Source organism: Phocoena sinus, chromosome 18 (genome assembly GCF_008692025.1).
Source record: "Phocoena sinus isolate mPhoSin1 chromosome 18, mPhoSin1.pri, whole genome shotgun sequence".
Taxonomy (NCBI): domain Eukaryota; kingdom Metazoa; phylum Chordata; class Mammalia; order Artiodactyla; family Phocoenidae; genus Phocoena; species Phocoena sinus.
Window position 1 is genome coordinate 33,147,852 of NC_045780.1, and position 27,991 is coordinate 33,175,842.

At 36.0% G+C, this 27,991-nt stretch overlaps 1 protein-coding gene across 1 annotated transcript in view; it reads right to left on the reverse strand.

Annotated features, from left to right (window-relative positions):
* The window catches only part of DIAPH3 (diaphanous related formin 3), a 574,550-nt gene that overhangs the window by 353,949 nt on the left and 192,610 nt on the right, over positions 1–27,991 (reverse strand). Inside the window, 8 exon segments of the mRNA XM_032611534.1 lie at positions 239–430; positions 432–566; positions 3,202–3,306; positions 15,833–15,897; positions 18,859–18,977; positions 22,942–23,058; positions 23,895–24,013; positions 24,300–24,410. Of these exon segments, the coding sequence (XP_032467425.1) occupies positions 239–430; positions 432–566; positions 3,202–3,306; positions 15,833–15,897; positions 18,859–18,977; positions 22,942–23,058; positions 23,895–24,013; positions 24,300–24,410 (963 nt within the window).

Consider the following 27,991-nt stretch of genomic DNA (forward strand, 5'->3'; position numbering starts at 1 on the left):
AATTGGCAATTTAATTACAATCAAATCCCATTGTAACAACTAACATCAATTCCTACCCAATTTATAAACCAGAGAGCTTTAGTCAATAGCAAAGGGCTTTGACTCAACATTTTTATTTAAAATAATGCCTGTTTATTTAATGTCATTTTGAATAGGGATCCCATTGGAAACTAAATACAATAATATTTAAGTTTTAATCTAGGTAACAGTATTATTTCTCTATTTATTTCTGTTTTACCTTTAACCAATTCAATCTTCTCATGCTGGTCTCTGGTTTAAATTCTTTCTTTGGTTTTAACCCAAAAGGCAGGGTTGGTGGCGGAGGAGAGGTTCGTCCACAGAGAAATCCCAGGGGAGGTGGTGGAGGCACAGGACCACCACCAAATGGCATGGGCATTCCTGGAAGGGGAGGGGGTGCAGGTGGGGGGGGGAGGGGGTGCAGGTGGGGGGGGAGAGGGCAAGTCTCCACAAGAGGGCAGTGGCTGCGGTGGAGGAAGTGCTGCTGCGTGGCCAGTTCCATTTTCTTTTGAAGAAGGCAAATAGGTACCCGGTGGCAAGGCACCGAACTATAGGGGAAAGAAAAAGAAGAAATATGACAAAGAACTCTCTATAAAACACATTAAAGTACACTTTTCTCAAAAATAAGGTATTATTTTAAACCAAAAACAACTGAATTTCAGTAACGTCATGTGGTTTAACCTAAAAACAAAATTTCAAAGATTTTTTCCCCAATTTAAGAATATTATAGCTTTTGTTTTCATAAAAATGTAATTGTCAGAAATATTACTCCCCGTTTTGAGGTAGTTATGGCCAACCAGGTGGAGATGTCCAGGAGGCAAATGGCAACATGGGCCTAAAAGATTTGAAAGTCAGCAGTCTCTACAGGACAGCTGAAGAAGCCATGGGTGTAGATATGTTCACCCAGGGTATGCAGCATGAGGAAAGGTTTATATACAGAATTCTACAGGACACCAGCATTTAAGTGGTAAGTAAAAAAAAATAAGATCCAGAAAAAGAGAGGTAAATAATATTGGCACATCGTGCCTTTGCCCTTGAGAAAAAAAATCTAAGATTCTTAGTAGGACCTTCAGAGCATGTCACGATCTGGTCCCTGTGACCACTAGGCACTTCTGTCCTTATGTTTCCATGGCATAATAACAATAGATACATTTTTACTATCATAAAGGTGATCTGGGTTGATAAATAATTCTTTGTGATATGGTTATTTCCTGAAATACTAACTTCAACTCTGACCCATATAGCTATAGGAGTATTAATAAATCATTTAAAAGTTTTATGGCACAATTATGGGAAATAGATCATGTATAAAGGCTTGAAATCGATATCCAAGGTCAGCACAAAGAAAAAGTATTTAAGAGAAGTTGAGACCACAGTCAAAAAACATGCCTTATCAAAAACATTAAGTATAAAGAAGAATCACTTTAGTGTTATGCTGGGTTGCTGTGATCATGAATAGCACAGCCCTCTCAATGTTAAGGATGTATGTACATTATACTCACACTCAGTATACATTTATGGTTAACAAGTAATGTCTTAAAACAAAGGTATGGTTGAATTTCTGCTCTAGATTTTGATGGGTGTGACAGACTTATCACTGATGGGGCCAGACACTGTGACCACCTTGCCCCCCATTCTATCCCCAGCACCTAACAGTACTTGGCTGTTAAGTGACTGAAGGAATGAAGTCACAGATAATAAAACATATTTTATTCATAACCTTTATAATCAGCATAGCTTTGATCAAAGAGAAGTATATTAAGACAAATGCATAGATTTCATGAGAAATACAAACTTATCCAAAGGAAGTATTTGTCAGTTGTTATTCAAAAATGAATACTGTGGCCGGTGTCAAGTCTCTAATTACAGGCTTTCCTCTAATAGACATAAACAAAGGTCATCACTGTACACAGTTTAAAACAACACAGGAGATTCCTTGATTTAATCTGCTTCAAAATGTAAATATATTCCCATTTTATATAAAAGCACATGCAGCAATAACATATCCAAAGATGGTGAATATGTTTTCTATAAATTGAAATTTTCTAGAGTAGATTTACGAGTAATGCTTCAACTGGGAAAAATTAAAAAGAAAGGAAAGTCTAAATTTATACTAGCCCAGACCAGGAAAAACTTTTCATGAATATTTCAGCCATTGTCTATAACTCAATCTGAAATTAAAAAACACAAACGTTTTTTTAATATGAGAGACAAGGAGCCACATAAGAAAGATGAAAACTTTCAATAAATTGTGGCACCTTCTTTTGCAGCACTAAAGAAAGATGATCAGTGAGAATTTTCTTGTAGATAGATTCTATTTTTTTTTTTCCAAAACTGAACACTAACATATAGCTCTTAGGGTATCTTCAGACAGACTCTGCAACAAAACTATACACTAAAGTATAAAAGAAAACAAACTCTCAAAATAACATAAGAAATAGTATACCTAAGACTATTTCAACATAACCATAAATTAGGATGAAAGGAAAACAGCAAAACTATACTTATTGCTCATCATCTTATGTGTAAATCTACATGAAAAAATTTAGCTGTGAAAATTCTACTTCCTTACTTTCATCCATTTAAAACATGTAGATGATGTATTTCTTGCTACCTAAATGCTTTATGTGTAGAGAGTGTATGTGAGTGTATGTATTATCTGCTCCATAATCCAGATTTGCTCTCTTTTTTGTCATGTTTTAAATCTGTTTACTTTTGGAAATTGAAAAATTATCAGAAAATGTTCTCATTCAGCTAGAGGTTATCTTTCAGTGCAAGGTACCCATAGGCTGAAGGTTTTCAAAAAATAAATAGCTTGAGCAATAATTTTCTGTAGTGGGATAAAGATCAGTGATGAATGACAAATCTAAGAATAAAAGACTTTCTTACCCTTAACGCTTAATTAGCTAGCAAACACGTGACATCAGGTACAAAACCCAAACGAAACATAAGGAAGTAGATTAGTAAAAGTTTAGACATTCTTAAAAATGCAAGCAGAAGAAAAGGGGCAAAATCATTTTAAAAATAAACACAGCAGAATAGAAATACATATAAACAATAATATGAAAACATACAAGGGAAATTAAAGTTTCAACATTTTGATGCTATGAAGATATGATACGACCTTTGCTCCCCTGGTGAGCTTTCAATACCCAAATTCACTCCAGGTAGATGGTATTTTACCTGTGATTTAAAAGCTTGTAACTCTGCTTGAAGCTCATTAATCTGTGCCTCTTTTTTCTGCAATTGAGCCTGAGTTTCTTGGTGGTCGGTAAACTCTTTTTCAAACTGAAAAGGAAAAAAGAAAAAGAAACAAAAACACACAAGAAAGAGAGAAAGATGAAAATACAAAGCACTATTCTTCATCTAGAAATTTGATTCTAATGATCTGTTGGTAGAACATAAACTTTTATGAAAGGAGTGGTAGATTTTTGCTAAATCACCCACAGCTTTTCTCTAAGTCCCTCTAGGTCCCACCAAAATCATTCATTTGCAAAGGAGCAGACAAAGCCAGAAATGAAATCTGTGACCATCTCCTCTCAGCAGAACAAACTGGGCCCACAGTTATCCAGAACCCTGGCATTTTTCTTAAAAGTCCCTAAATATCATTGCAACTTTGTGTAAAATAATAGAGAGCTAGGCATTGTACTGAATTCCCTGACCCCTACCTGCAAAAACTTATACTTGAAACTTGTCTGAAGTTTATCAACATGATTTAAAAGAATTCCACTTTAATATTTATTTATCAATAAATAACTCCACTTTGTAAATGCATCAATTACTTTCTTTTTTCTTACTACAACATCATGTGGTTTAAGGACCTGATGCAGGCTCTAACCTTCAACAACAGTTTAAGAGGATAAAGTCCATTTTATTTATCACTAATCTTTGGGAAATTAATGATAAATTAGTCTTTCAAAGTCCTTAGTGCAACACTTTGTGGGAGGAAGGCAAATAATAAAATTTGGTGAATCGAATGAGTTTTCTAATTGATACAGCCGCTCATCACAAGTCACCATCCTGTATTCAAACACCTTCACCTCACCATCATCATGACTAAAAACCTCTACTAGCAGAGGTGAATTCAAATAGAGTACTGTCTCATAATCAAGAACAAGTATTTGACTGCCTTTTAAAAATAAAAATAATAATAATTTAAGAAAATACAAATATTTCACAAATGTAGCCTTGAGAGAGTTAGGGTTGGGCTCAGGGTTAGGATTAGGGATTCCATACACTGATGGCTTCCAAGTCCCTATCACCAGCTCAGCTTCACATCTGCACTCCAAACTGTAAACCAGTCTATAAATATATTTCCAACTTAATGAACATTTTTCAAGACTAAGAAAGCATTCCAGTATTTTCAAAGCCAATATTATCATCTTCTCTACAAACTTCGATTTTTGAATACTGCTGTTCCATCTAAAAGATAGCACATATATCATGACTCCTTTGCTCTTAAACCTTTAGTGGCTTCATTATAAAAGCCACACTCATTAACCTAATATCTAAGTATCCCCTGATATCTGGTCCCATACCATCATTTTCCTTTATTCAATAAATACCTAATAGCATGACTATTATGTGTTTCTCAGAATAGCAGGGACTAGGGGTACAGAGTTTAAGAGAGTATGATCACTGTGTTTAGTAAGCATAGTGTCTGGTGGCAAAGTCAAAGCAAACTAACCACCCAAAATCTATGAAAATTACCAGCAATAAAGAGAGAAAGACTGGAGGCATGTGCGTCATTCCTGGAGGAATGAGGCTTGATCTCAGGTTTAAAGAACTTGAGTCATTAGCTGAGAAGTGTAGCTTGCATTTCAACTAGAGTGACTAGCACAGGGTGTACATGAATGGCAAGCCATCCCCTGTAAGGGGCACAAAAGGAGGTATGAGAACAAACTGCACAGGATGAAGCTGGAGGTAGACAGGAGTGAAACTGTTGAAAGAAATTTCACAATAAACCAAGAAGCTTTTTTCTTTTTTGTAAAACCTAAAAACTGTAGAGAGCTATTAGAGTATTTATCATAAGAAAACAACATAATCAAATTTGCACTTTGGAAAACCCAACCAGCAGCAGTGTGGACAATGGACTGAAAGATAAATACTAGAGGCATAGAAATGAGTGTAGAGCTACTGAAGTTATCCAAGCAAGAACTGAAGCCCTTCCTAAATGAAGGTAGAAAATAGGGTAACGGAAAGAAAAGAAAAATATATATATATATTATATATATATATATAAACACAATCCAAAATATTAGTGTCTGACTGAACAAAGTAAATGAGTGAGGGGAATATATCTAAGATCACGACATTGTTCTGTTGCTTTGCAAGCCGGCAACAAAGTACTATAATTTGAGGGAATGACATACTTATGGGCAAGAACGATGAATTTGGTTTTGAAGGTATTAAGCTTCAGATACTTATGGGAAATTCAAAATAAATTTATATATGCCTCCACGACTTCCTTGGTGATGGAGTGGTTAAGAATCTGCCTGCGAACGCAGGGGCATGGGTTCAAGCCCTGGTCCAGGAAGATCCCACATGCCACAGAGCAACTAAGCCCGTGTGTCACAACTACTGAGTCTGCACAATAGAGCTTGCATGCCACAACTACTGAGCCCACGTGCCACAACTACTGAAGTCCACGTGCCTAGAGCCTGTGCTCCGCGACAAGAGAAGCCACTGCAATGAGAAGGCTGTGCACTGCAACGAAGAGCAGCCCCCACTCTCCGCAACCAGAGAAAGCCCGCGCACAGCAACAAAGACCCAATGCAGCCAAAAATAAAAATTAAAAAATAAATTTATTAAAAAGAAAAAATTTATATATGCCTCCTCCTCGGCCATCTCACCTTGTTGCCTCACACTAATACATCAGGGCTCACATTAGCTCTTACTTCCTTGGGTAAGTCTTCCCTGGCCACACAAGATCTATAGGCTTACAAACCACACAGGGTTTTCCTACCACAACAATTATCACACTGTAATACAAAATTATCAAAATGTAGTATCACACACCTCAATAATACCCACCAACCTGGAAGCTCACTAATAGTGAGAACCTTTTCTATTTTATTCATCACCTTTCCAAAGCTTTATACTTATAATTAAACTCAATAAATATTTGTTGAGTGAAGTCATGAGACTGTTTCTGTCACACCTTCCTTTATATGTTGTATAACCACGTCAATATCATATATACCTTTAGGTCCTCAATCTCCCAGCCTCAAAAATCTTTGAGAGGTCATTTTCTCTACTCTCCTTTATACGACTGCTCAGCCAATGTTTACTGCTACTTAGCAAGAAATAAAAAACTAAATTCTTAGGAGATTAAGAATGAAGAAGTCTTTTTCACAATATCAATATGTACACTATCCTATCTTATAGGCCTTACAATAAGATGCAAAAGGAAAAAGAATTATTTATAGGAATAAAAATAAAACTATAAAAACAACCAGTCATAATTAGTACACTCAAAGAAAACTTATTAAAATTAACTTGACCATACTGACAGTATCTGTATTACTTACCAAAGAGATAAATTTCTACATCTTCCCCTATAAAACGATCAGACGAAATATAAAGTGTTAGCATTTTTATATCTATAGTCAAATCACAGTAGCCTTGGGGATAAAATGAATCTCCATTAAAGACGTACTTTATAAAAACTGATATGATAGCCTTCTTCTCCAAAAGAGTTAGCAGAGCAGTATTATGCTTACAAAATTACATGCAAAAATGTCAAGAAACACAGTTAAGGTTGAAGCTCTGCTTAATTTCATTCCCTAGGGTAAATATATTAGTGCATCTGTACAAGAAGGTGGATAACTCAATATACTCTATGTACTTTCTGACATTTCTGGTCTTCATTTTTCAAATTTATGCACTAAAATAAAGAATGTGTCTAGCAACCATGATAGCTTCCTGCCTAAAGCAAAGTATTTACATGTGTCCTTATAAAGCTATCAGAAAAAAATTCTTGCTGACACATACAAAATGGTGTGGCAACAGAAATCTTCTATGGAGCAGAAAATATTTTCTGAATATACCTAACACATATAACTGCTGACTAAAAGGAGACAACTAACCTTGAACAAGTTCTTTCTTCTATTTACATGAAAAGCATACAATTTTAAAACAATGTCTTAAGAAAGATATCAAGTTTAACACCAGTCATATATGAATACTGTATACATAAAAATGATTATAAAAGCAAATGTAGGGGAGACCTTCAAGATGGCAGAGGAGTAAGACTTGGAGATCACTTTCCTCCCCACAAATACATCAGAAATACATCTACATGTGGAACAACTTCTTGAAAACACCTACTGAACGCTGTCAGAAGACCTCAGACATCCCAAAGGCAAGAAACTCCCCAGGTACCTGGGTAGGGCAAAAGAAAAAACAGAGACAAAAGAATAGGGACAGTACCTGCACCTCTGGGAGGGAGGTGTGAAGGAGGAAAAGTTCTCACACACTGCAAAGCCCCTTCACTGGTGGAGACGGGGAGTGGCGGGGGGAAAGCTTCGGAGCCACGGAGGAGAGCGCAGCAACAGGGATGCAGAGGGCAAAGTGGAGAGACTCCCGCACAGAGGATCGGTACCGACCAGCACTCACCAGCCCGAAAGGCTTGTCTGCTCATCCACCGGGGCAGGTGGGGGCTGGGAGCTGAGGCTTGGGCTTCGGAGGTCAGATCCCAGGGAGAGGACGGGTTGGCTGCGTGAACACAGCCTGAAGGGGGCTAGGGGGCCACAGTGAGCCAGGAGGGAGTCCAGGAAAAAGTCTGGACCTGCCTAAGAGGCAAGACATTGTTTCTGGGTGCGTGAGGAGAGGGGATTCAGAGCACCACCTAAACGAGCTCCAGAGATAGGCAAAAGCCATGGCTATCAGCACGAACACCAGAGACAAGCATGAAACGCTAAGGCTGCTGCTGCAGCCACCAAGAAGCCTGTGTGCACGCACAGGTCACTATCCACACCTCCCCTCCCGGGAGTCTGTGCAGCTCACCACTGCCAGGGTCCCATGATCCAGGGACAACTTCCCCAGGAGAACACACGGCTCGCCTCAAGCTGTTGCAACATCCTCAGCCCTCTGCAGCTGCAGGCTCTGCCCGCATTCCGTACCCCTCCCTCCTCCCCGCCTGAGTGAGCGAGAGCCCACGAATCAGCTGCTACTTTAACCTTTCCTGTCTAAGCGAAGAACTGACGCCAGAGGGTGACCTACACGCAGAGGCGGAGCTAATCCAAAACTGAACCCCAGGAGCTGTGCAAACAACGAACAGAAAGGGAAATTTCTCCCAGCAGCCTCAGGAGCAGCAGATTATATCTTCACAGTCAACTTGATGTAGGCTGCATCTGTGGAATACCTGAATGGACAACGAATCATCCCAAAACTGAGGCAGTGAACTTTGGGAGCAAATGTAGACTTGGGGTTTGCTTTCTGCATCTAATTTGTTCCTGGTTTTACGTTTATCTTAGTTTAGTATTTAGAGTTTATTATCATTGGTAGATTTGTTTATTGATTTGGTTGCACTCTTCCTCCTTTTTTTTCTTTTTTTATATATAGATATATATTTTTTTCGTTTTTCTCTTTTTTTTAGTGTATATGTGTATGCTTCTTTGTGTGATTTTGTCTGTATAGCTTTGCTTTTACCATTTCTACTAGAGTTCTGTCTATCCTTTTTTTTTTTTTAAAGTATAGCTTTTAGCGCTTGTTATCATTGGTGTTTTTTGGTTTGGTTACTCTCTTTTTCTTTCTTCTTTCTATTACTTTTTAACTTTTTTTATTTTTAATAATTTTTTTTTAATTATTTGATTTGATTTGATTTTTCTATATTTTTCTCCCTTTGCTTCTGAGCCGTGTGGATGACAGGGTCTTGGTGCTCCATCCAGGTGTCAGGCCAGCACCTCTAAGGTGGGAAAGCTGAGTTCAGGACATCGGTCCACCAGAGAACTCCTGTCTCCATGTAATATCAAACAGCAAAAGCTCTCCCGGAGATCTCCATCTGAATGTTAAAACCCAGGTCCAGTCAACAACCAGCAAGCTACAGTACTGGACACCCTATGCCAAACAACTAGCAAGACAGGAACACAACCCCACTCATTAGCAGAGAAGCTGCCTAAAAATCATAATAAGGTCACAGACACCCCAAAACACACCACCAGAGGCAGTCCTGCAAGACAGAAAGACAAGATCCAGCCTCATCCACCAGAAAACAGGCAGTAGTCCCCTCCACCAGGAAGCCTACACAACCCACTGAAACAACCTTAGCCACTGGAGGCAGGAACCAAAAACAACGGGAACTATGAACCTGCAGCCTGCGAAAAGGAGACCCCAAACACAGTAAATTAAGCAAAATGAGAAGACAGAGAAACACACAGCAGATGAAGGAGCAAGGTAAAAATCCATCAGACCATACAAATGAAGAGGAAATAGGCACTCTACCTGAAAAAGAATTCAGAGTAATGACAGTAAAGATAATCCAAAATCTTGGAAATAGAATGGAGAAATTCAAGAAATGATTAACAAGGACCAAGAAGAACTAAAGAGCAAACAAACAATGATGAACAACTCAATAAATGAAATTAAAAATTCTCTAGAAGGAAGTGATAGCAGAATAACTGAGGCAGAAGAACGCAGAAGTGACCTGGAATACGAAATAGTGCAAATAACTACTGAAGAACAGAAAGAAGAAAAACGAATGAAGAGAATTGAGGACAACCTCAGAGACCTCTGAGACAACATTAAATGGACCAATGTTCGAATTATACGGGTCCAAGAAGAAGAAAAGAAAAAGAAAGGGTCTGAGAAAATATTTGAAGAGATTACAGTTGAAAATTTCACTAATAGGGGAAAGGAAATAGTCCAGGAAGCACAGAGAGTTCCCCATAGGATAAATCCAAGGAGAAACATGCCAAGACACATACTAAACTATCAACTATTAAATACAAAGAACAAATATTAAAAGCAGCAAGGGAAAAACAACAAATAACACACAAGGGAATGTCCATAAGGTTAATAGCTGATCTCTCAGCAGAAACTCTGCAAGCCAGAAGGGAGTGGCAGGACACATTTAAAGTGATGAAAGGGAAAAACCTAAAACCAAGATTACTCTACCCAGCAAAGATCTGAATCAGATTCGATGCAGAAATTAAAACCTTTATAGATAAGCAAAGGCTAAGAGAACTCAGCACCTCCAAACCAGCTTCACAACAAATGCTAAAGGAACTTCTCTAGGCAGGAAACACAAGAGAAGGAAAAGACCTACAATAACAAACGCAATTCAATTAATAAAATGGTAATAGGAACATACATATCGATAATTACCTTAAATGTAAATGGATTAAATGCTCCAACCAAAACACAGACTGGCTGAATGGATACAAAACAAGACCCGTATAGATGCTATCTAAAAGAGACCCACTTCAGACCTAGGGACACATAAAGACTGAAAGTGAGGGGATGGAAAAGATACTCCATGCAAATGGAAATCAAAAGAAAGCTGGAGTACCAATTTTCATATCAGACAAACGGACTTTAAAATAAAGACTATTATAAGAGACAAAGAAGGACATTACATAATGATCAAGGGATCAATCCGAGAAGAAGATATAACAACTGTAGATATTTATGCACCCAACATGAGAGCACCTCAATACATAAGGAAAATGCTAACAGCCATAAAAGGAGAAATGGACAGTAACACACTCATAGTAGGGAAGTTGAAAATTTCCCCACTTTCACCAATGGACAGATCATCCAAGATGAAACTAAATAATGAAACACAAGCTTCATATGATACATTAAACAAGATGGACTTAATTGATATTTATAGGACATTCCATCCAAAAACAACACAATGCACATTCTTCTCAAGTGCTCATGGAACATTTTCCAGGATAGATCATACCCTGGGTCACAAATCAAGCCTCGGTAAATTTAAGAAAATTGAAATTGCATCAAATATCTTTTCCGATCACAATGCTGTGAGACTGCATATCAATTACAGGAAAAAGTCTGTAAAAAATACAAACACATAGAGGCTAAACAATACACTCCTTAATAATAAACAAGAGATCACTGAAGAAATCAGAAAAGAAATCAAAAATACCTAGAAACAAAGGAAAATGAAAACACGCCAACCCAATACCTGTGGGATGCAGCAAAAGCAGTTCTGAGAGGAAAGTTTATAGCAATACAATTCTACCTCAAGAAACAAGAAATATCTCAAATAAACAACCTAAACTTACCCCTAAAGCAATTAGAGAAAGAAGAACAAAAAGCCCTCAAAGTTAGCAGAAGGAAAGATATCATAATGATCAGATCAGAAATAAATGAAAAAGAAATGAAAGAAACAATAGAAAAGATCAATAAAACTAAAAGCTGGTTCCTTAAGAAGATAAACAAAATTGATAAACCATTAGCCAGACTCATCAAGAAAAAAAGGGATAAGACTCAAATCAATAGAATTAGAAAGAAAAAAGGAGAAGTAACAACTCACAATGCAGAAATACAAAGGATCATGAGAGATTACTACAAGCAGCTATATGCCGATAAAATGGACAACCTGGAAGAAATGGACAAATTCTTAGAAAAGTACAACCTTCCGAGACTGAACCAGGAAGAAATAGAAAATATAAACACACCAGTCACAAGCACTGAAATTGAGACTGTGATAAAAAATCCTCCAACAAACAAAAGCCCACAACCAGAGGGCTTCACAGGTGAATTCTATCAAGGATTTAGAGAGCTAACACCTATCCTTCTAAAACTCCTCCAAAATATAGCAGAGGGAGGAACAATCCCAAACTCATTCTACTAGGCCACCATCACCCTGACACCAAAACCAGACAAAGATGTCACAAAGGAAGAAAACTATAGGCCAGTATCACTGATGAACATAGATGTAAAAATCCTCAACAAAATACTAGCAAACAGAATTCAACAGGATGTTAAAAGGATCATACACCATGATCAAGTGGCGTTTATCCCTGGAATGCAAGAATTCTTCAATATACGCAAATCAATCAATGTGATAAACCATATTAACAAACTGAAGGAGGAAAACCATATGATCATCGCAACAGATACAGATAAAGCTTTTGACAAAATTCAACACTGATTTATGATAAAAACTCTCCGGAAAGTAGGCACAGAGGGAACCTACCTCAACATAATAAACACCATATATGACAAACCCACCACAAGTAGCATACTCAATTGTGAAAAACTGAAAGCATTTCCACTAAGATCAGGAACAAGACAAGGATGTTCATTCTCGCCACTCTTATTTAACATAGTATTGGAAGTCCTAGCCACAGCAAGCAGAGAAGAAAAAGAAATAAAAGGAATACGAATTGGCAAAGAAGAAGTAAAACTGTCACTGTTTCAGATGACATGATACTATACATAGAGAATCCTAAAGATGCCACCAGAAAACTACTAGAACTAATCAATGAATTTGGTAAGGTTGCAGGATACAAAATTAATGCACAAAATCTCTGGCATTCCTATATACCTACAACGAAAAATCAGTTAGTGAAATAAGGAAACAATCCCATTTACCACTGCAACAAAAAGAATAAAATACCTAGGAATAAACCTACCTAAGGAGACAAAAGACCTCTATGCAGAAAACTATAAGACACTGATGAAAGAAATTAAAGATGATACAAACAGATGGAGAGATATACCATGTTCTTGGATTGGAAGAAGCAACATTGTCAAAATGATGATACTACCAACAAAAAATTTCACAATTTATATGGAAACACAAAAGTCCCCGAATAGCCAAAGCAATCTTGAGAAAGAAAAACGGAGCTGGAGGAATCAGGCTTCCTGAGTTCAGACTATACTCAAAGCTACAGTAATCAAGACAGTATGGTATTGGCAGAAAAACAGAAATATAGATCAATGGAACAGGACAGAAAGCCCAGACATAAACTCCCGTCCATATGGTCACCTTATTTTTGATAAAGGAGGCAAGAATATACAATGGAGAAAAGACAGCCTCTTCAATAAGTGGTGCTGGGAAAACTGGACAGCTACATGTAAAAGAATGAAATTAGAACACTCCCTAACACCATACACAAAAATAAACTCAAAATTGATTCAAGACCTAAATGTAAGGCCAAACACTATAAAACTCTTAGAGGAAAACATAGGCAGAACACTCTATGACAGAAATCACGGCAAGATCCTTTTTGATGCACCTCCTACAGAAATGGAAATACAAACAAAAATAAACAAATGGGGCCTAATGCAACTTAAAAGCTTTTGCACAGCAAAGGAAACCATAAACAAGACAAAAAGACAACCCTCAGAATGGGAGAAAATATTTGCAAATGAAGCAACTGGCAAAGGATAAATCTCCAAAATATACAAGCAGCTCATGGAGCTCAATATCAAAAAAATGAACAACCCAATCCAAAAATGGTCAGAAGACCTAAATAGACATTTCTCCAAAAAAGATATATAGATTGCCAACAAACACGTGAAAGAATGCTCAACATCACTAATCATTAGAGAAATGCAAATCAAAACTACAGTGAGGTATCACCTCACACTGGTCAGAATGGCCATCATCAGAAAATCTACAAACAATAAATGCTGGAGGTGGTGTGGAGAAAAGAGAACTCTGTTGCACTGTTGGTGGAAATGTAAATTGATACAGCCACTATGGAGAACAGTATGGAGATTCCTAAAACACTAAAAATAGAACTAACATATGGCCCAGCAATCCCACTCCTGGGCATATACCCTGAGAAAACCATAATTCAAAAAGAGTCATGTACCAGAGTGTTCACTGCAGCTCTATTTACAATAGCCAGGACATGGAAGCAACCTAAGTGTCCATCGACAGATGAATGGATAAAGAAGATGTGGCACATATATACAGTGGAATATTACTCATCCATAAAAAGAAACGAAATTGAGTTATTTGTAGTGAGGTGGATGAACCTATATTCTGTCATACAGAGTGAAGTCAGAAAGAGAAAAACAAATACCATATGCTAACACATATATATGGAATCTAAAAAAAAAATAATAATGGTCATGAAGAACCTAGGAGCAAGATGGGAATAAAGACACAGACTTACTAGAGAATGGACTTGAGGACATGGGGAGGGGGAAGGGTAAGCTGGGATGAAGTGAGAGATTGGCATGGACTTACATATACTACCAAATGTAAAATAGATAGCTAGTGGGAAGCAGCCGCATAGCACAGGGAAATCAGCTCGGTGCTTTGTGACCACCTAGAGGGGTGGGACAGGGAGGGTGGGAGGGAGACACAAGAGGCAGGAGATATGGGGATATATGTATATGTGTAGCTGATTCACTTTGTTATAAAGCAGAAACTAACACAACATTGTAAAGCAATCATACTCCATAAAGATGTTTTTAAAAAAAAGGAAATTTAAACTATCTGGGATGCACTCAAATCAAACACTTGAAAGTTTGCTACTACTTTCCCACGATGAATTGAAGTATTTACTGAGCTTGGAATACAGAGTCAGTGGGGTGAAAGGTCACCATACAACACAAACATTTATCAACTGGAACACTTATGACACTTAATTTAAAGGATCTAATAATTTGTTTCCCCCTGTAAACTAAGTTGCTTCGTAGCAATGGTGATATATCCACAGCTGTAATCCAAGCCTACAGCCAAAGGCCTGGGAGATAATATCATCTCACTAAGTATTTGATGAAACGTAGGACTTCTTGGACAGGATACTTACAAAGTTTTTCATAAGTTACAAATAACTTATGAAAGTGTCTACCATTTGCAAGTTATGTTTTATCTTAAAAGTCTATAAAAAATGTACAATTCTCTCAAGATTCATTTAGGGCCTGACACATCAAAAATGTAGACTCTCTGGAATAGTGCCTAACTCAGTGTAACTGTTCCTTTTGTATGTGTTCATTGAGGTGGTGGTAGCAGTAATTACCATGATTCTTTGAATGTGAGGAACCAGCCCTAAGAATTCAAATCAGAATGACTACTTAAAATGTAAAGAATCCAACAACAACAAAAAATAATAAAATTTAAAAGTAAAATTTTAAAAACAGAGAAAAAGTCCAATAGATACCCATTAAGTAGAGATAAAAGCACAAAACAGTACCTTAAAGAAAAGTGGGGAATGGCTAGATGGTCAGCAATGCTATTGACCAGAAACAAATGAAACTGCTGACATTCAATACTTTTTATCTATGAAAATGATAATTTTATGTGGTTCCTCTTAGTCTAATGAAGTAACTTTAATCAAAACAGAAAGCAAGTTAAACTTTTTCTCTTAAAATTTTTAGACATAATTTCAATCTTAAGGGCCTGAATTATATGATGTCTTGAGAAATACTCCAATCTTAAAATGCTGACTCTATACATTGTCAATCATTTATTCATTCAACTCATTCAAAGAATATGTTTTAGTTCTCGGTCCAGGAATTGTTCTAGGTGCCAGGATAGTGAATAAAGCAAACACAAATCCCTCATAAAGTTTATTCCAGAGGGAGAAATAAACAAGACATTTGTATATACACACATAGATACCTAAATTATGCAACATATCAGATGGTGATAAATACAACAGTAGAAAAACAAGTAAAGGAGCACAGGGAGGGTCAGAGTTGGGAGTGGGGAGTTTAAATGTTTAAATATAATGGTCCAGGAAGTCCTCCTCAGAGAATGGCATTTGTGCAAATACCTGAAGGAGGTAAAGAAGGAAGTGAGAAGAAGGCACAGAGTCCATGTGGCAGAAGCAGAGCTGCAGGAGCCCCCATATAGTCTTGCAAAGTTAGTCAAATTACTTACTTTCTTGCTAAGTTCTGATATTTTCTCTTCAAACTCTTCTAGTTTCACCTGATACATGCAAATATCTAAAATTGCAATGACAAAATTTTTATTAAATTCATTGTTACTTTAAAAGTTCAAAAAGAAAAAAAACAGAAAAATTAGAAATAGTGTCAGTAATAAAATAAACAAAATGGTGAAACATATAATGTTGGAATGGAGGATTTTCTAAGCATGATACCAAGGTCACAAAATATAAGGAGAAAGATAAACCAAATTACAATTCTAACCTTGTATTAGGCAAAAGGAGGAGGGAGTTCAACTGTAACATACAATACTAAAAGGCTGCTATCCTCAATTCATAAATATTTTGAAAAAAGAGAAGAGGATAGTCAATACCAACTAGGAAAATGTGCAATAGTAATGAGCAGAAAATTAGGAATAAAAAAGTTAAAAATTGCTAAATCATAAGAACAGATACTTGATTTTTCCTAGTAATATGAAAATATAAAAAGTTTTAATGAGAAATAAGCAAAGATTAAATGATCCCTAATGTCAAGTATTGGAGATAGCACAGGGAACCCTACTCTCCTAAAAACAGTGGAAGTATAATTAAGGAACTTTGCTGATGAGAAACGATGCAATATGTACTAAAACTTAAAATTAATATTTTCTTTCACCTAGTAATGTATTTCTAGGACTTTGCCTTTAAGCAAGAATATTCATTAAAATATTATGTTAGGGCTTCCCTGGTGGCGCAGTGGTTGAGAGTCCGCCTGCCGATGCAGGGGACACGGGTTCATGCCCCGGTTTGGGAAGATCCCACATACCGCGGAGTGGCTGGGCCCGTGAGCCATGGCTGCTGGGCCTGCGCGTCCGGAGCCTGTGCTCCGCAACGGGAGAAGCCACAACAGTGAAAGGCCCGCGTACCGCAAAAAAAAAAAAAAAAAAAAAAATTATGTTAGCAAAAAACTGCAAATAACTTAAATGTCCACCAATAATAGATTGACTAATAAGCTCTGATATGTATCCACATGATGGGATACTTTGCAGGAGAAGTAATTCATATTATGAATGAATTCATTATGGATGTCTCATGAATGTATTGTATCCCTTCTTTCTTTTTTTAATGAAAGTAATAATGAACATGGTTTAAGAAAATATACCACAGAACAAGTTAGAAGAAGCAAAAGTCAACCAAATCATTGCATCCAAAACTCAGTCCCGCTTCCTAAATGTTTCCTCTTACAACTCTGGTGGTTAGCTTCCTAACTCTAAATAAAGTATGTACACCATTATTTTCTGATTTAACTATTTAGGACATTATAGATAACTTCCTACTATGAAATAAGAAAACACTGTTTCCCATCTAATCCCAATTTTTGATAATTTTACTTTCATTTGGCTGGCTCTATAGCACTAAATTAATACTTAATCCTCTGATTCCTGTTGCACAGACAGCATCTCTTGAATCCCTCTTTTAATATATGGAGTTATCTGTGCCCTATACTTTCCAATATCTGTCTCCCCTACTGTCCTCTCTCACCTAAGCGTGTAAATACAGGGACACTCTCTTCTGTACTTAAGTCTTCTGCATTGTGTCTATAAGTTTATTCTAAACATTTACAATAAATAAACACAATGGACTTATTATAACTATGTAACATGTTTCACTTATATAGCCGAGAAGTATTCAAAGATTATATAGTATTTCCTTCTCAAGAATTCAATGTCAAAACCTCTCACCTACTCAAGAAAAAATATTCCTAATGTCCAGGTAGAAAAAGTTTTCTCTTCGGACACTATTCAGAATCATTCCACATTTTAGTTTGCTACATATTTAGAGCATATTTTTCTTCATTTCTATGTCCCTCCCACACCCAAGAACTCCTAATTTCTTCTCTCCTTCAGAGAGAAACAAATATTCACTTTATCAGTCTCACTAGTATTATCTACTCCTTTCTCATTCTATACATTCCACACTTCTTCCTGAACTCAAATATTATATGAAGAAAAAACAACTTCATGCAAATAATAGATATTCCTTTTTAATGCTAAACCAAGATTTGACATACGGTAACTTCTTAAACATTAGTTACAATGTGGAATCGGGTATGATGTCAATGACCATTTTGTACTGTTACCTTTAAATCATTTAGACACATCAAGCCCTGGTCATTTGGGAAAGAGTGGTTTGCAGAGTCATGCAGATCCTCCAAATGGTGACACATCTCATCATACAATATCAAAATAAACAGATAGGGTAATACCACCACTGATCTCATCAGAAAAAAATTTAGGACCGCAAAGCTGCCAAGATGATGGTAGCAAGTACAAGTTTTCCAAAACTCAAATATTTACTTGAATATTCCAATTTTATCATTGGTAACATATTCTATCATTTTCATTGAAGCTACAGACACATATTATTTCATTTTTAGGAAAGTGTGTGCCAAACACTCACATCTGAGTAGCCACAATTTGTATGACGATCCTTTTTTCAAAGTTAAAAAAAAAATGCAGGCATTTCAGCTGGCAGCTCAGACGATTACACAAGTATTTCCAATTGGACTCTGGTTTGCAGCACAAGTGATTCACACACACAATATATTGAATATTGAATATATTCACACAGAATATTGAAATGATGTGTGTGCAAAGGTAGATATTTAATAAACTTAACATTTTTTTAGTTCTTTATCAAGGACATTCTTAAATAAAAAATGGCACTTTTTTTGTTTCATTTCTTTTGTTTTACTGAGAATAAAGAATCCCATGGCTACTAATACAGTTTGGTGCCACTGCCTTGATTCACAACAAAGTACCAGCAGTTTTCCCAATATTGCTCTGAAAATATCAACAGAGTAAAAATGCCAAATAACTGTCTCAGTATTGTTATGAAAATAGTTTTGACTATTAGGACCTCCTGAAAGGTATCCAGGACCCTCTGGAGTCTACAGCCCACACTGTGAGAAACAACACTCTAGCACTAACCCATGGGTAAGGGACATAAGGTATTTTCATTTAAATAACAGAGAAACACTCACCAACAAACTGACTTAAATCTAAGTCTAGTCTTTTTCGATATGTGAAGTCTGGATCCATCCCATCTCTGTGCAGTACAATCTGGGATACACACTCATCAATTAATTTGAAGTACTGTTGCCTAGAACCAAGGAAAAGAATAAATGTACACTCTATTAGTGTAACTTTACATCAAAACATTTCAGTAGCTCGATTTCTACTTCAATAATATACAATTGTATAGTTTCAACAGTTGACATATAGATTTAACATGGGAGTGAGAGTAAATACAACTGCCACGTTCTTTCTAATGATTTTAACACATTACATTTTTTATGATCTTTTAGCTATAAATAGAGTGTGCTTTAAAGATCATTTTCTTGCAAAGGTCAGAATCTTGACTTAATTAGTAGGCAGTAAGAAATAGAATATTAAAATGAAGTGATATGTACTTAAAAGCAGTCCTCAGCAGAGATCATCAACCTATCACTGTACCATACTGAAAGAGCTACCATTAATTCATTTTACTAATACAAACCAAAAGATATATTTTCTAAAAAATTATCTGGAAGGTTCTTAAAAACATACAGTTCACTGTTTTTAGAATGTTTGTGATACTGTGAATTATAAACAATATCAAATGAATGTTCCTTACTCAAAAGAAAGCTAGAAAACTTCAGCATAACAATTTTTGTCCAAAATTTAAATTTAATTAAAATCCCCAAATAGGCTTCATGTGTTAGTACAATTAAGTTCAATCCACCTGTGTTAGTAATAAGCTAAAATACATCCCTTAAAACTCAAGCCAACAAACGTGAAAGAAATATCCAGAAGATTTTACAAACAAAACCAAACTACAGTGATAGAGAGAGTGATAGAGAGGGTGGGTAATATTCTAATGAATACAGTCCTCCATCCGAACCACCACTTAGGACTATTTCTTCTCAATGACTTTTTGCATAGTTTTCCTCTCCAACCCCTTCTCACCACGTATGTGACGATGCCTCCAGCTACTTGAGACTTCCTTCCCTGTATACTATGACCTACTGCCCTGGACCATTTACCTGGTACCTAATAAACCATCCATGATGCTGAATAAAATTCACTACAGCTTAACATTAGCAAATAAGACAATGTTCATTAATTGTCATAGAGTAAAAATATTCAAGACATAGTGTTCTTGGATACAAATTAAAGCAAGAAGGTATTATCAATGCTTTCCTCAATTTTCTCAACTTCTTTCAATGAAATAATCTCCCATTCCCTAATATTTTAGCTATAATAACCACATTTACACTTGAGGTACATAAATTGCACACACGTTTCTAGCTATCACATTTAAAAACTGAGATGACGCACTCTGTCCCTTTTTTAACTCTAATTTAATGTTATCTTGATGTTGTTTTAATAAAAACATGGCTTAAATTAACACCAGCTATTGTGTATAATGTTTTTAAAAAACATAATGTCATTAAGTGTTTTCTCACTTCCACCACCCTAAATTATGAGCTCATTTATAATGTAGCTGAAAATTCATGCAAAAACTCTTTCAGTAAGGCAATACTAGTAAAGAACAATGTACGTCTGGAATTCAGAAATGTAAATCTAGAAAATAATCTCTATGAGTGATATTGGTAAGGTAGTGAATATGTCAGAGGAATATGTAAACAGCGTAATTAGGGGATAAACATAAATGTCATTACTTCATTAATAAAAGTCATTTTTGTTGGAGAATATTTTGAAATCACCTTCACTTTCTCTGCAGTTTTCTTTTTTACCAAATATCAGAAATTATCTCCCATGCACATTCAACTAACATGCTATTCTGCACACAATAAGCCATTAGTAATTTGTTACAGAATTGAATTTGATCTTCTATCCACCTTCCAATTATCTTACTGCATTTGATTTTTCTGCGGGACCTTTGATGTACATTCTCCAATCAAGTTCCATTTCAGTAAAATTTCCTTTTGTTCCAGATGTGAAAGTAAGCAAAGATTTTAATTTTCCTATGCACTAGTTCTTTTAAATGACAATATTTTGCATTCTACAATGAAAATTAACTAATAAAAAACTTCAAAAGTTGTATTTATTAATGTCAATATTAATTTTAAATGTTCATCAGTCGAAAATGTTCAGATAACTGAATATTTCTGAAAGGTGAAATCTAGGTCCATTCGAGATAGTAAAACCGAAAAATGAAGGTAAAACCAAAAGAACAAGATTTATGAATCTTGGACTACACAGCAAAAAGAGTAAAATTTACTGTATGTTAAGTAAAAGGATGAATATATAATAAAAGTATTATGTAAGTGACCACAATTCTGACTCTATCTTGTAATAAATGTATACTCACTATAAGAATCAACAACAACAATAATAGTAATAAATAACTGAGAATTTTGGAACATAGGAAAGAATCGATGGGATCACCTTCACTACGGCAGTCATGGGAAGAATTCTGCCTTCATAGCAACCATATCTGGAACAAAGACCAAGGGCCTCGGGCTTAAAGAGCCAAGAAAGAAGGCAACACAGACGAGTATCAAACTTAAAAGGTGTTACTCAAAAAATGACCAAACTAGATGAACTTCTATGCTTCACTAATGTCACTTTGGTAATGCTACAATGTAATATTTCTTTAGACTCTTGATTCCACTAAAGTGAAAGGCTCGCCTGAGTGTGCCCCACTACAGTTGTGCTTTTTAATCTGTTTTGAAGTTAGACACAACCACATGCTCCCTGGAACACAGATGAAGGGATTAAATAACCCCCTTTGTTACACTGCAGACACATTCAACGCTTCAAAAGCAAACAGCAGTCTTAAATTCTTGGAAATTCAAGCAGCAAAAAATCAGAGGTTGACAAGACCAACCACACAGGTATCAAGAAAAGGATGGGGCTACTTTAGAATAAATGGAAGTTCCAAGTTTATTTTTAGGTAAATCTTCAGGAGAGTATAGTATTACAATTAGTGGGGTACCTATGATACTTAAAAATATTATTAATCAAGTATTAGTATTTTTTATCTAGCATTTATAGAGTGGTTAAATATTTAAAGTGTCTTATTTTAATAAAATATGAGAAAGAAGCAAATGAAGACTCAAAACAGGTTCCTGAACTCTATTTTAGAATACCACGGGGACTTCCCAATTCTACAAAGGAAAGAGGTAGGGTGGATGATCTGTACTCATCTCGAAGAACCTAAAGTTTTACCACATTTGGACTTTTATTCTATTCACTTGTTAGGTACATCAAAAACCTAAATTGCACCCTCTGACATCACCTAGAGGACACAGCCTGAATGAGACTATCTAGCAACTCCTTCTACTTGAAATTAGAGTAAGAAAAGACACATTACCCATAGTATTTGAGAATAAATTTCAGCAAAATTAAATTAAAGGTGACCAAAATGGTTTTATATTCAAAGATCTCAGCTTCCTTCATAAAACAGTAATAAAAGAGTTAAGAGGGTATAGAGGACATTTATTGAGCATACACCATACGCCAGATATTTGGCTAGGAGTCTCACTCATGTTACCATTTTAATCTTCATAACAGTCCAGCAGCTCAAGTGTTACTATCCATATATAACTACAGATAAACATGGATAAACAATTATTTTCTTTAAACAATTTGTTACGCTCAAGATGTCTAGGATATAATCAAACTTGAGAAGTCATTTGTCTAGCGTTCTGATACAGTAGCAACATTAAACACAACTGTATTATTAAGGAACTTGCTAGCTACTTAAACACTAATAAAAGTGATGTTTAGTATCTGCCATTCCTACTGCCTACGGACTAACCAGAAAACATTATTCATCACGCAGTAAACTAGTAATTTGTTGCTAGTTTGCATTTTTATTCAGCTGAAAAGTTGTAACCAAGAATCTGCTGGAGCTTAGAAAGTAATAGTAATATCATTTTATACCATCTTCTACCTAAATATATGCCCAGAGGAAACAGTGCATTCTATGAATCAATATTATGAAAGAAATACAAAACTTAAAAATATTTGCTTGCCCAAATCAAACATCAGGTGAATTTCACAATTAATAGAATTTTATTAGTGAAAGAAAATATTAGAATATAGCTTCCTCTTACCTTATAAAATAATCATTTCGAATCAGCAAAAGATGCTGCAGAATTGAAATGAAATATCCCTCTGCTCTGGTTTCCTTAACTGTGTTCCACACCATGTTGTGAAGATCATTCGCTTCAGTAAACTGATTAAGGAATATGTGGATTTATTTATCCTCTATACCGAACAACTGCAATAATGTGACACGGAATCTGCTCTGTAAGGCTTCGAAAGATTACTGTGTATCTTAACCTAAAATAGGCATCATATATACTCAGCATATAATAAAACACATGTAGTTAGGAATGAGAATAGAGGGAAAACTATGTGCAAATGACAACCTGACCTGACACTTCCTGGCTTCTCCTCCACAATCAACTCCAACCAGTATTCCTCTCTTGAGCCAAGATACTGCTGGCAGAAAGAGTAGTGGGCAGCTGGCTGTTAATGAAGTCTTTGGGTTCTGGGGGAGCCCTGACCAAGAGGGCTGGTGCCAGGCGTTACCTACCATGGAGCAGCCCCAGTGGAAGACAGAAAGGTGGCAGATCTCTGGACAAGCACAGACATCTGCAGATGCACAGAATTAACAAAGGCCCGTATGAGGATACACCCAAGGTACAGGGTAGGAACTAACCAGCAGGCTAAGGGCACCTATTCCTAATGATGAAGGCACTAGGGGGAGGGGAGGTGCCAAACAAAAAGAACAGATTGTACATGTGTACATAAGAGGCTTGTCTAAAAAGCATCCATTTGTAGATTGTAACATCCATTTGCATATGCATGTATTCACAAAAACGCACATAAACTAATAAAATAAAAAAGGTTTATACAAACATCCTTCTGATTCAATAAAGGTTTGATTTTATATCGTTTATCTAGAAATGGCTTCAGAAGTTTAATATTTTATGGGGTGGGGGCTGTTTAAGGGTTAGCAGTAATTTTACATATTTGATTAGACTTCAGAACAAAAGGATATTCAAGTTCAGCTCTAACATCTTCGAGGCGATGGAAGAACTCAATCAAATCTTCTTCCTTATGCTCGTCAAAGACTTTAAGTTGGATATCCAGGCCATCATTCTTAATACGTTTTAAATTCTAGAGGTATTAAATAGGAGTTATAAGGAACAGTTTTGTTTTTAACGATGCAAAAAATTAATGAAAAACATAAACAATAAACCAACCATTCAACTTGATTTACAGCATTCAAACACTTAAAGTGTTAAATAATACTCAAACCTTATCATCTATTTCAAAAATAGATTTTATACTCAAGCCTTTTTTCCCACAGATAAATTATTCTTGAAGGTAATTTATCTAAATTTCCCCCTACTCAAGTACTTCTCTAATTTAAATATTAATAAGGAGACTGCAGGGCACTTACTGGCAATATCTCTTTCAATCCACAACGCATAAATTCATTTCTGATGTGAAGCCTGAAGTCCAAATCATCAGGAGATGTAACAAGGGCATTGATAAGCTGCATACATGCTACCTACAATAAATTACACAGCAAGACTTAGACTTGGATTCTGACATTAAAGGAGTAATAGAACTGAAACATCAAGGCTGTGTTCCAAGTATTATCAAATATCTTCCTTCAGGGCTTCCCTGGTGGCGCAGTGGTTGAGAGTCCGCCTGCCGATGCAGGGGACACGGGTTCGTGCCCCGGTCCGGGAAGATCCCACATGCCGCGGAGCGGCTGGGCCCGTGAGCCATGGCCGCTGGGCCTGCGCGTCCGGAGCCTGTCCTCCGCAACGGGAGAGGCCACAACAGTGAGAGGCCCGCGTAACGCATAAAAAAAAAAAAAAAAAAAAAAAAAAAAAAAAAAAAAAAAAAAAAAAAAAAAAAAAATATCTTCCTTCACAGGTGAGTCTATTAAAATGATAATTTGTATGTAAAATATTTTAGTCAATTACAAATTAGACAAGAAATATAGTTTCAGGGGACTTTTTAATTCACTCCAACCAAAAGTTAAGTTCTTCTCCAAAAATATTCCATACACATAAGACATAAACTGAACACACACTAGTTGAAAAACTATAAATATCCTTAGATAGATCCTATCCTAAAATAGGATAATAAAATAATTTCCCATTCATCAAGAGAAACCTAAAGACTTTAAGTCAATGAGAGTTAGCAAAGGCCTGAAACTAGTTAATGGGGTTGTTATAACCAAAAATTATATTATGAACATTGCACAGCTAATTACTAGAAGTTAACTTATCAGGCAATGGTTCCTACACTTTGACAAAAATTCAGCTTACTGTGTGTTACACTTATTAAGAAGACATAAAGAAATAACATAGCTAACTAAATGCTTTAGTATATAACTTAAATGATGAAAATTAAAAATCGCTGTATTTTCCCATTCATATTTAACAATCCAACTTTCAACCTGGATCTCCTTTTTTTTTTAATCCCTGGCTGAATTATATCTTTCATTATCCAAAATCTATATAGTGGAAGCAAAAGAGGTTGCTTCTAGAGAAGCAAAGAATTCTTTGCTGTTGTTGATGATGTTATTTTTCTAAGTCCACATTCTACCAAAATCTAACAAGAAAGACCAGCTTACTGATCAATGTGTTTAACCTCATGCTGTTCCCTAAATTGTCCTTTCTCCATCCCTTAAGGCAAGGTTATATGAATTTAAAATGCCATTTTGGGATTAAGACACCAACAGGGGTCTCAGTTCCTGCTGGTTGAAATATATTATAATTGTTCTATTTGATATCTAAACACTAAAATCTGGCCAGCATGCCTCTACTGTCAAAACTTGAAAGAGAGGGAAAAGGAAAACATATTTAAAAGGAAAAAAGAAAAAACTTAAAACGGCGTCTACCTTTCCAGTACACGTTCACTCAGCTGTAACCAGTTCATGTCAGAAAGTCAAGTTTAAAATGCTTTCTTTCCACTTCCTTGCCAGTCATTACCCAATACCCACAAATGTTTTTTTCAGCATTTTAAAAGATCTCAAACAGCATACAAATATTTAAATTAGCATACTAATTTAATTTCTCTATGTTCAGAGAAATTAAATTAGTATTAGTCACCAGGTTTCCAGGAAAAGATGCAAATTATAGACAACTCAAAGAAAGAAGCAAAAATAAACAACATAAAAATTAGCAGCAAATATCACCTAAATGGAAAGTTGATATGTGTAGAATAATATTAGCATGAAATTGAGGAGAAAGAAGGGAAAAGAATCATCCAAATTATTCCCAGGAAACGTTTTAAAAGGCAATTTTTCATAAAAATAAAACTAGGAACTGACTTAAGCCGAAATAATGAATTTAATTCTTTAGGATCCCTTCCCAACTGTAACAGTAATTTGCCACTATCATGACCTACAACCACTCTTTGATTAATTTATATCATGTAAACATATGTCTACATACAGTAAAATGTATTGATTTACATCTTTAGAGATAAAAAATTCTATAATCAAGATAAAGACCAAAGAGTTCCTTCTAGATTTCTAATACAGATATTGAGACATTTAGACCTTTTTTATCACATGATTTCACACTGGTATAGCATAGCAGCATAAGTGGGAGCCAATCTGGCATCTATCCCATATAACTCAATTCCTAGAGACAGTAGAAAAGGCTCAGGAACTAAAAAGGTAAAATAGGACATGTTGCCTCCCCTAGTGAAGATAAGCAGGTTCAGTAACACAAATATACTATGTACTGTAAGAGATGTGTTCAGTATATGATGAGAATGTGGAGACAGTAAATAAAAACAAGGAAAGCTGAGGAACAGTACTGACTCTTAAGGATTAATAGGGAGACAGCCAGATGAAAAGGAGGACCAAGATGTTTAAAGCAGAGCAGTTTACATGTTCAAAGATCTGGGCTCTTGCTGAGTTACAAGGAATTCAGATTTCCTGCGCAGTTTGTAAGGCGGGAAGTGGGAGAACAGGGGAAGGACCCAATAAAGATGAAGCCAGACAGAGGAGGCACAGCTTCATGTGCCGAATCAGAACTTTCTGACTCAGCTGGAAATAGGGGAAATCATAAAGGATTTTATGCAGGAGCGGCGATAATAGAGGTAATAGATTCAAGTTAAGAAGCTATCATACAAGTAGCTTCGTTGAGCGATGAGGAGGTCTTGAACAACATTTGAAAAACATTTGATGGCTGGGTGAACATGTGGTTGAGGCAAAAGAAAAGAATTTACAAGTCCTCCCACCTTTGCTGTTCAACTAGATAGGAGGTGGGACCATTAACAGAGACATAAAATGCAAGGAAAGAAACAAATTTCACAGGAGAATAGGATAAATCCTGCTTCTAAAATTCTGAGATTGAAATGTACATTAGGAATCATACATTCATTTAAGAAATTAGTGAATGCTGGAATATTAACAGAAACTCAAGGAAATAATGAAATTGTGATATTCATCATAAAGAATTAACCACCATGTTCTGTTTGATGTTCCCAAAATGTAGCATATATGATCTCCATTAATTTGCACTAATTATGCCATACTAACAGTTTCAACAGCAGGCAAAAGTCACCTTCCTCTGGAACTGACGAGGGTAAGAAAACAAGAGTTTCTGCCCTCCTGGGAGCATCCTAACTTATCTGAAGGTTCTATCTTTGAGCACAAGACCTTCTCTGTTTACTAGCTCATTCATTTCATTCCTTCCAAGCCTGTTAATGATGTCTACTAAGCACTTCTTGGTACCAGGGATGCAGCTATGAAATGAAAAAGACAGAAATCACTACTATAGAAAGAGAGGAGGCAAGATTGAATCCACAGTTTGAATTGCCTGGGCAATTCAAAGGCTGACATTTATTAAGCTAGAAAAAAATCAGCATAAACAGAGGAAACAGGCTTGGGAAGAAAGATCAGGACTTAAGTTTTGGAGATGTTAAGTTGGAAATATTGTCTATTATTGATCCTCATCGAAAAAACTAGAAAAGGAAATTGGATATAGGAGACTCCAGTTGGAGAAAGAGATTACCATAGCATTTGTATGTAAAAACCAAGATCTTAGATGGAATCACCGAGAGAGTAGTAAAGAGAGAGAGAAGAGGAGGTACAAGAACTGGTTGGGACATTTCAATTGT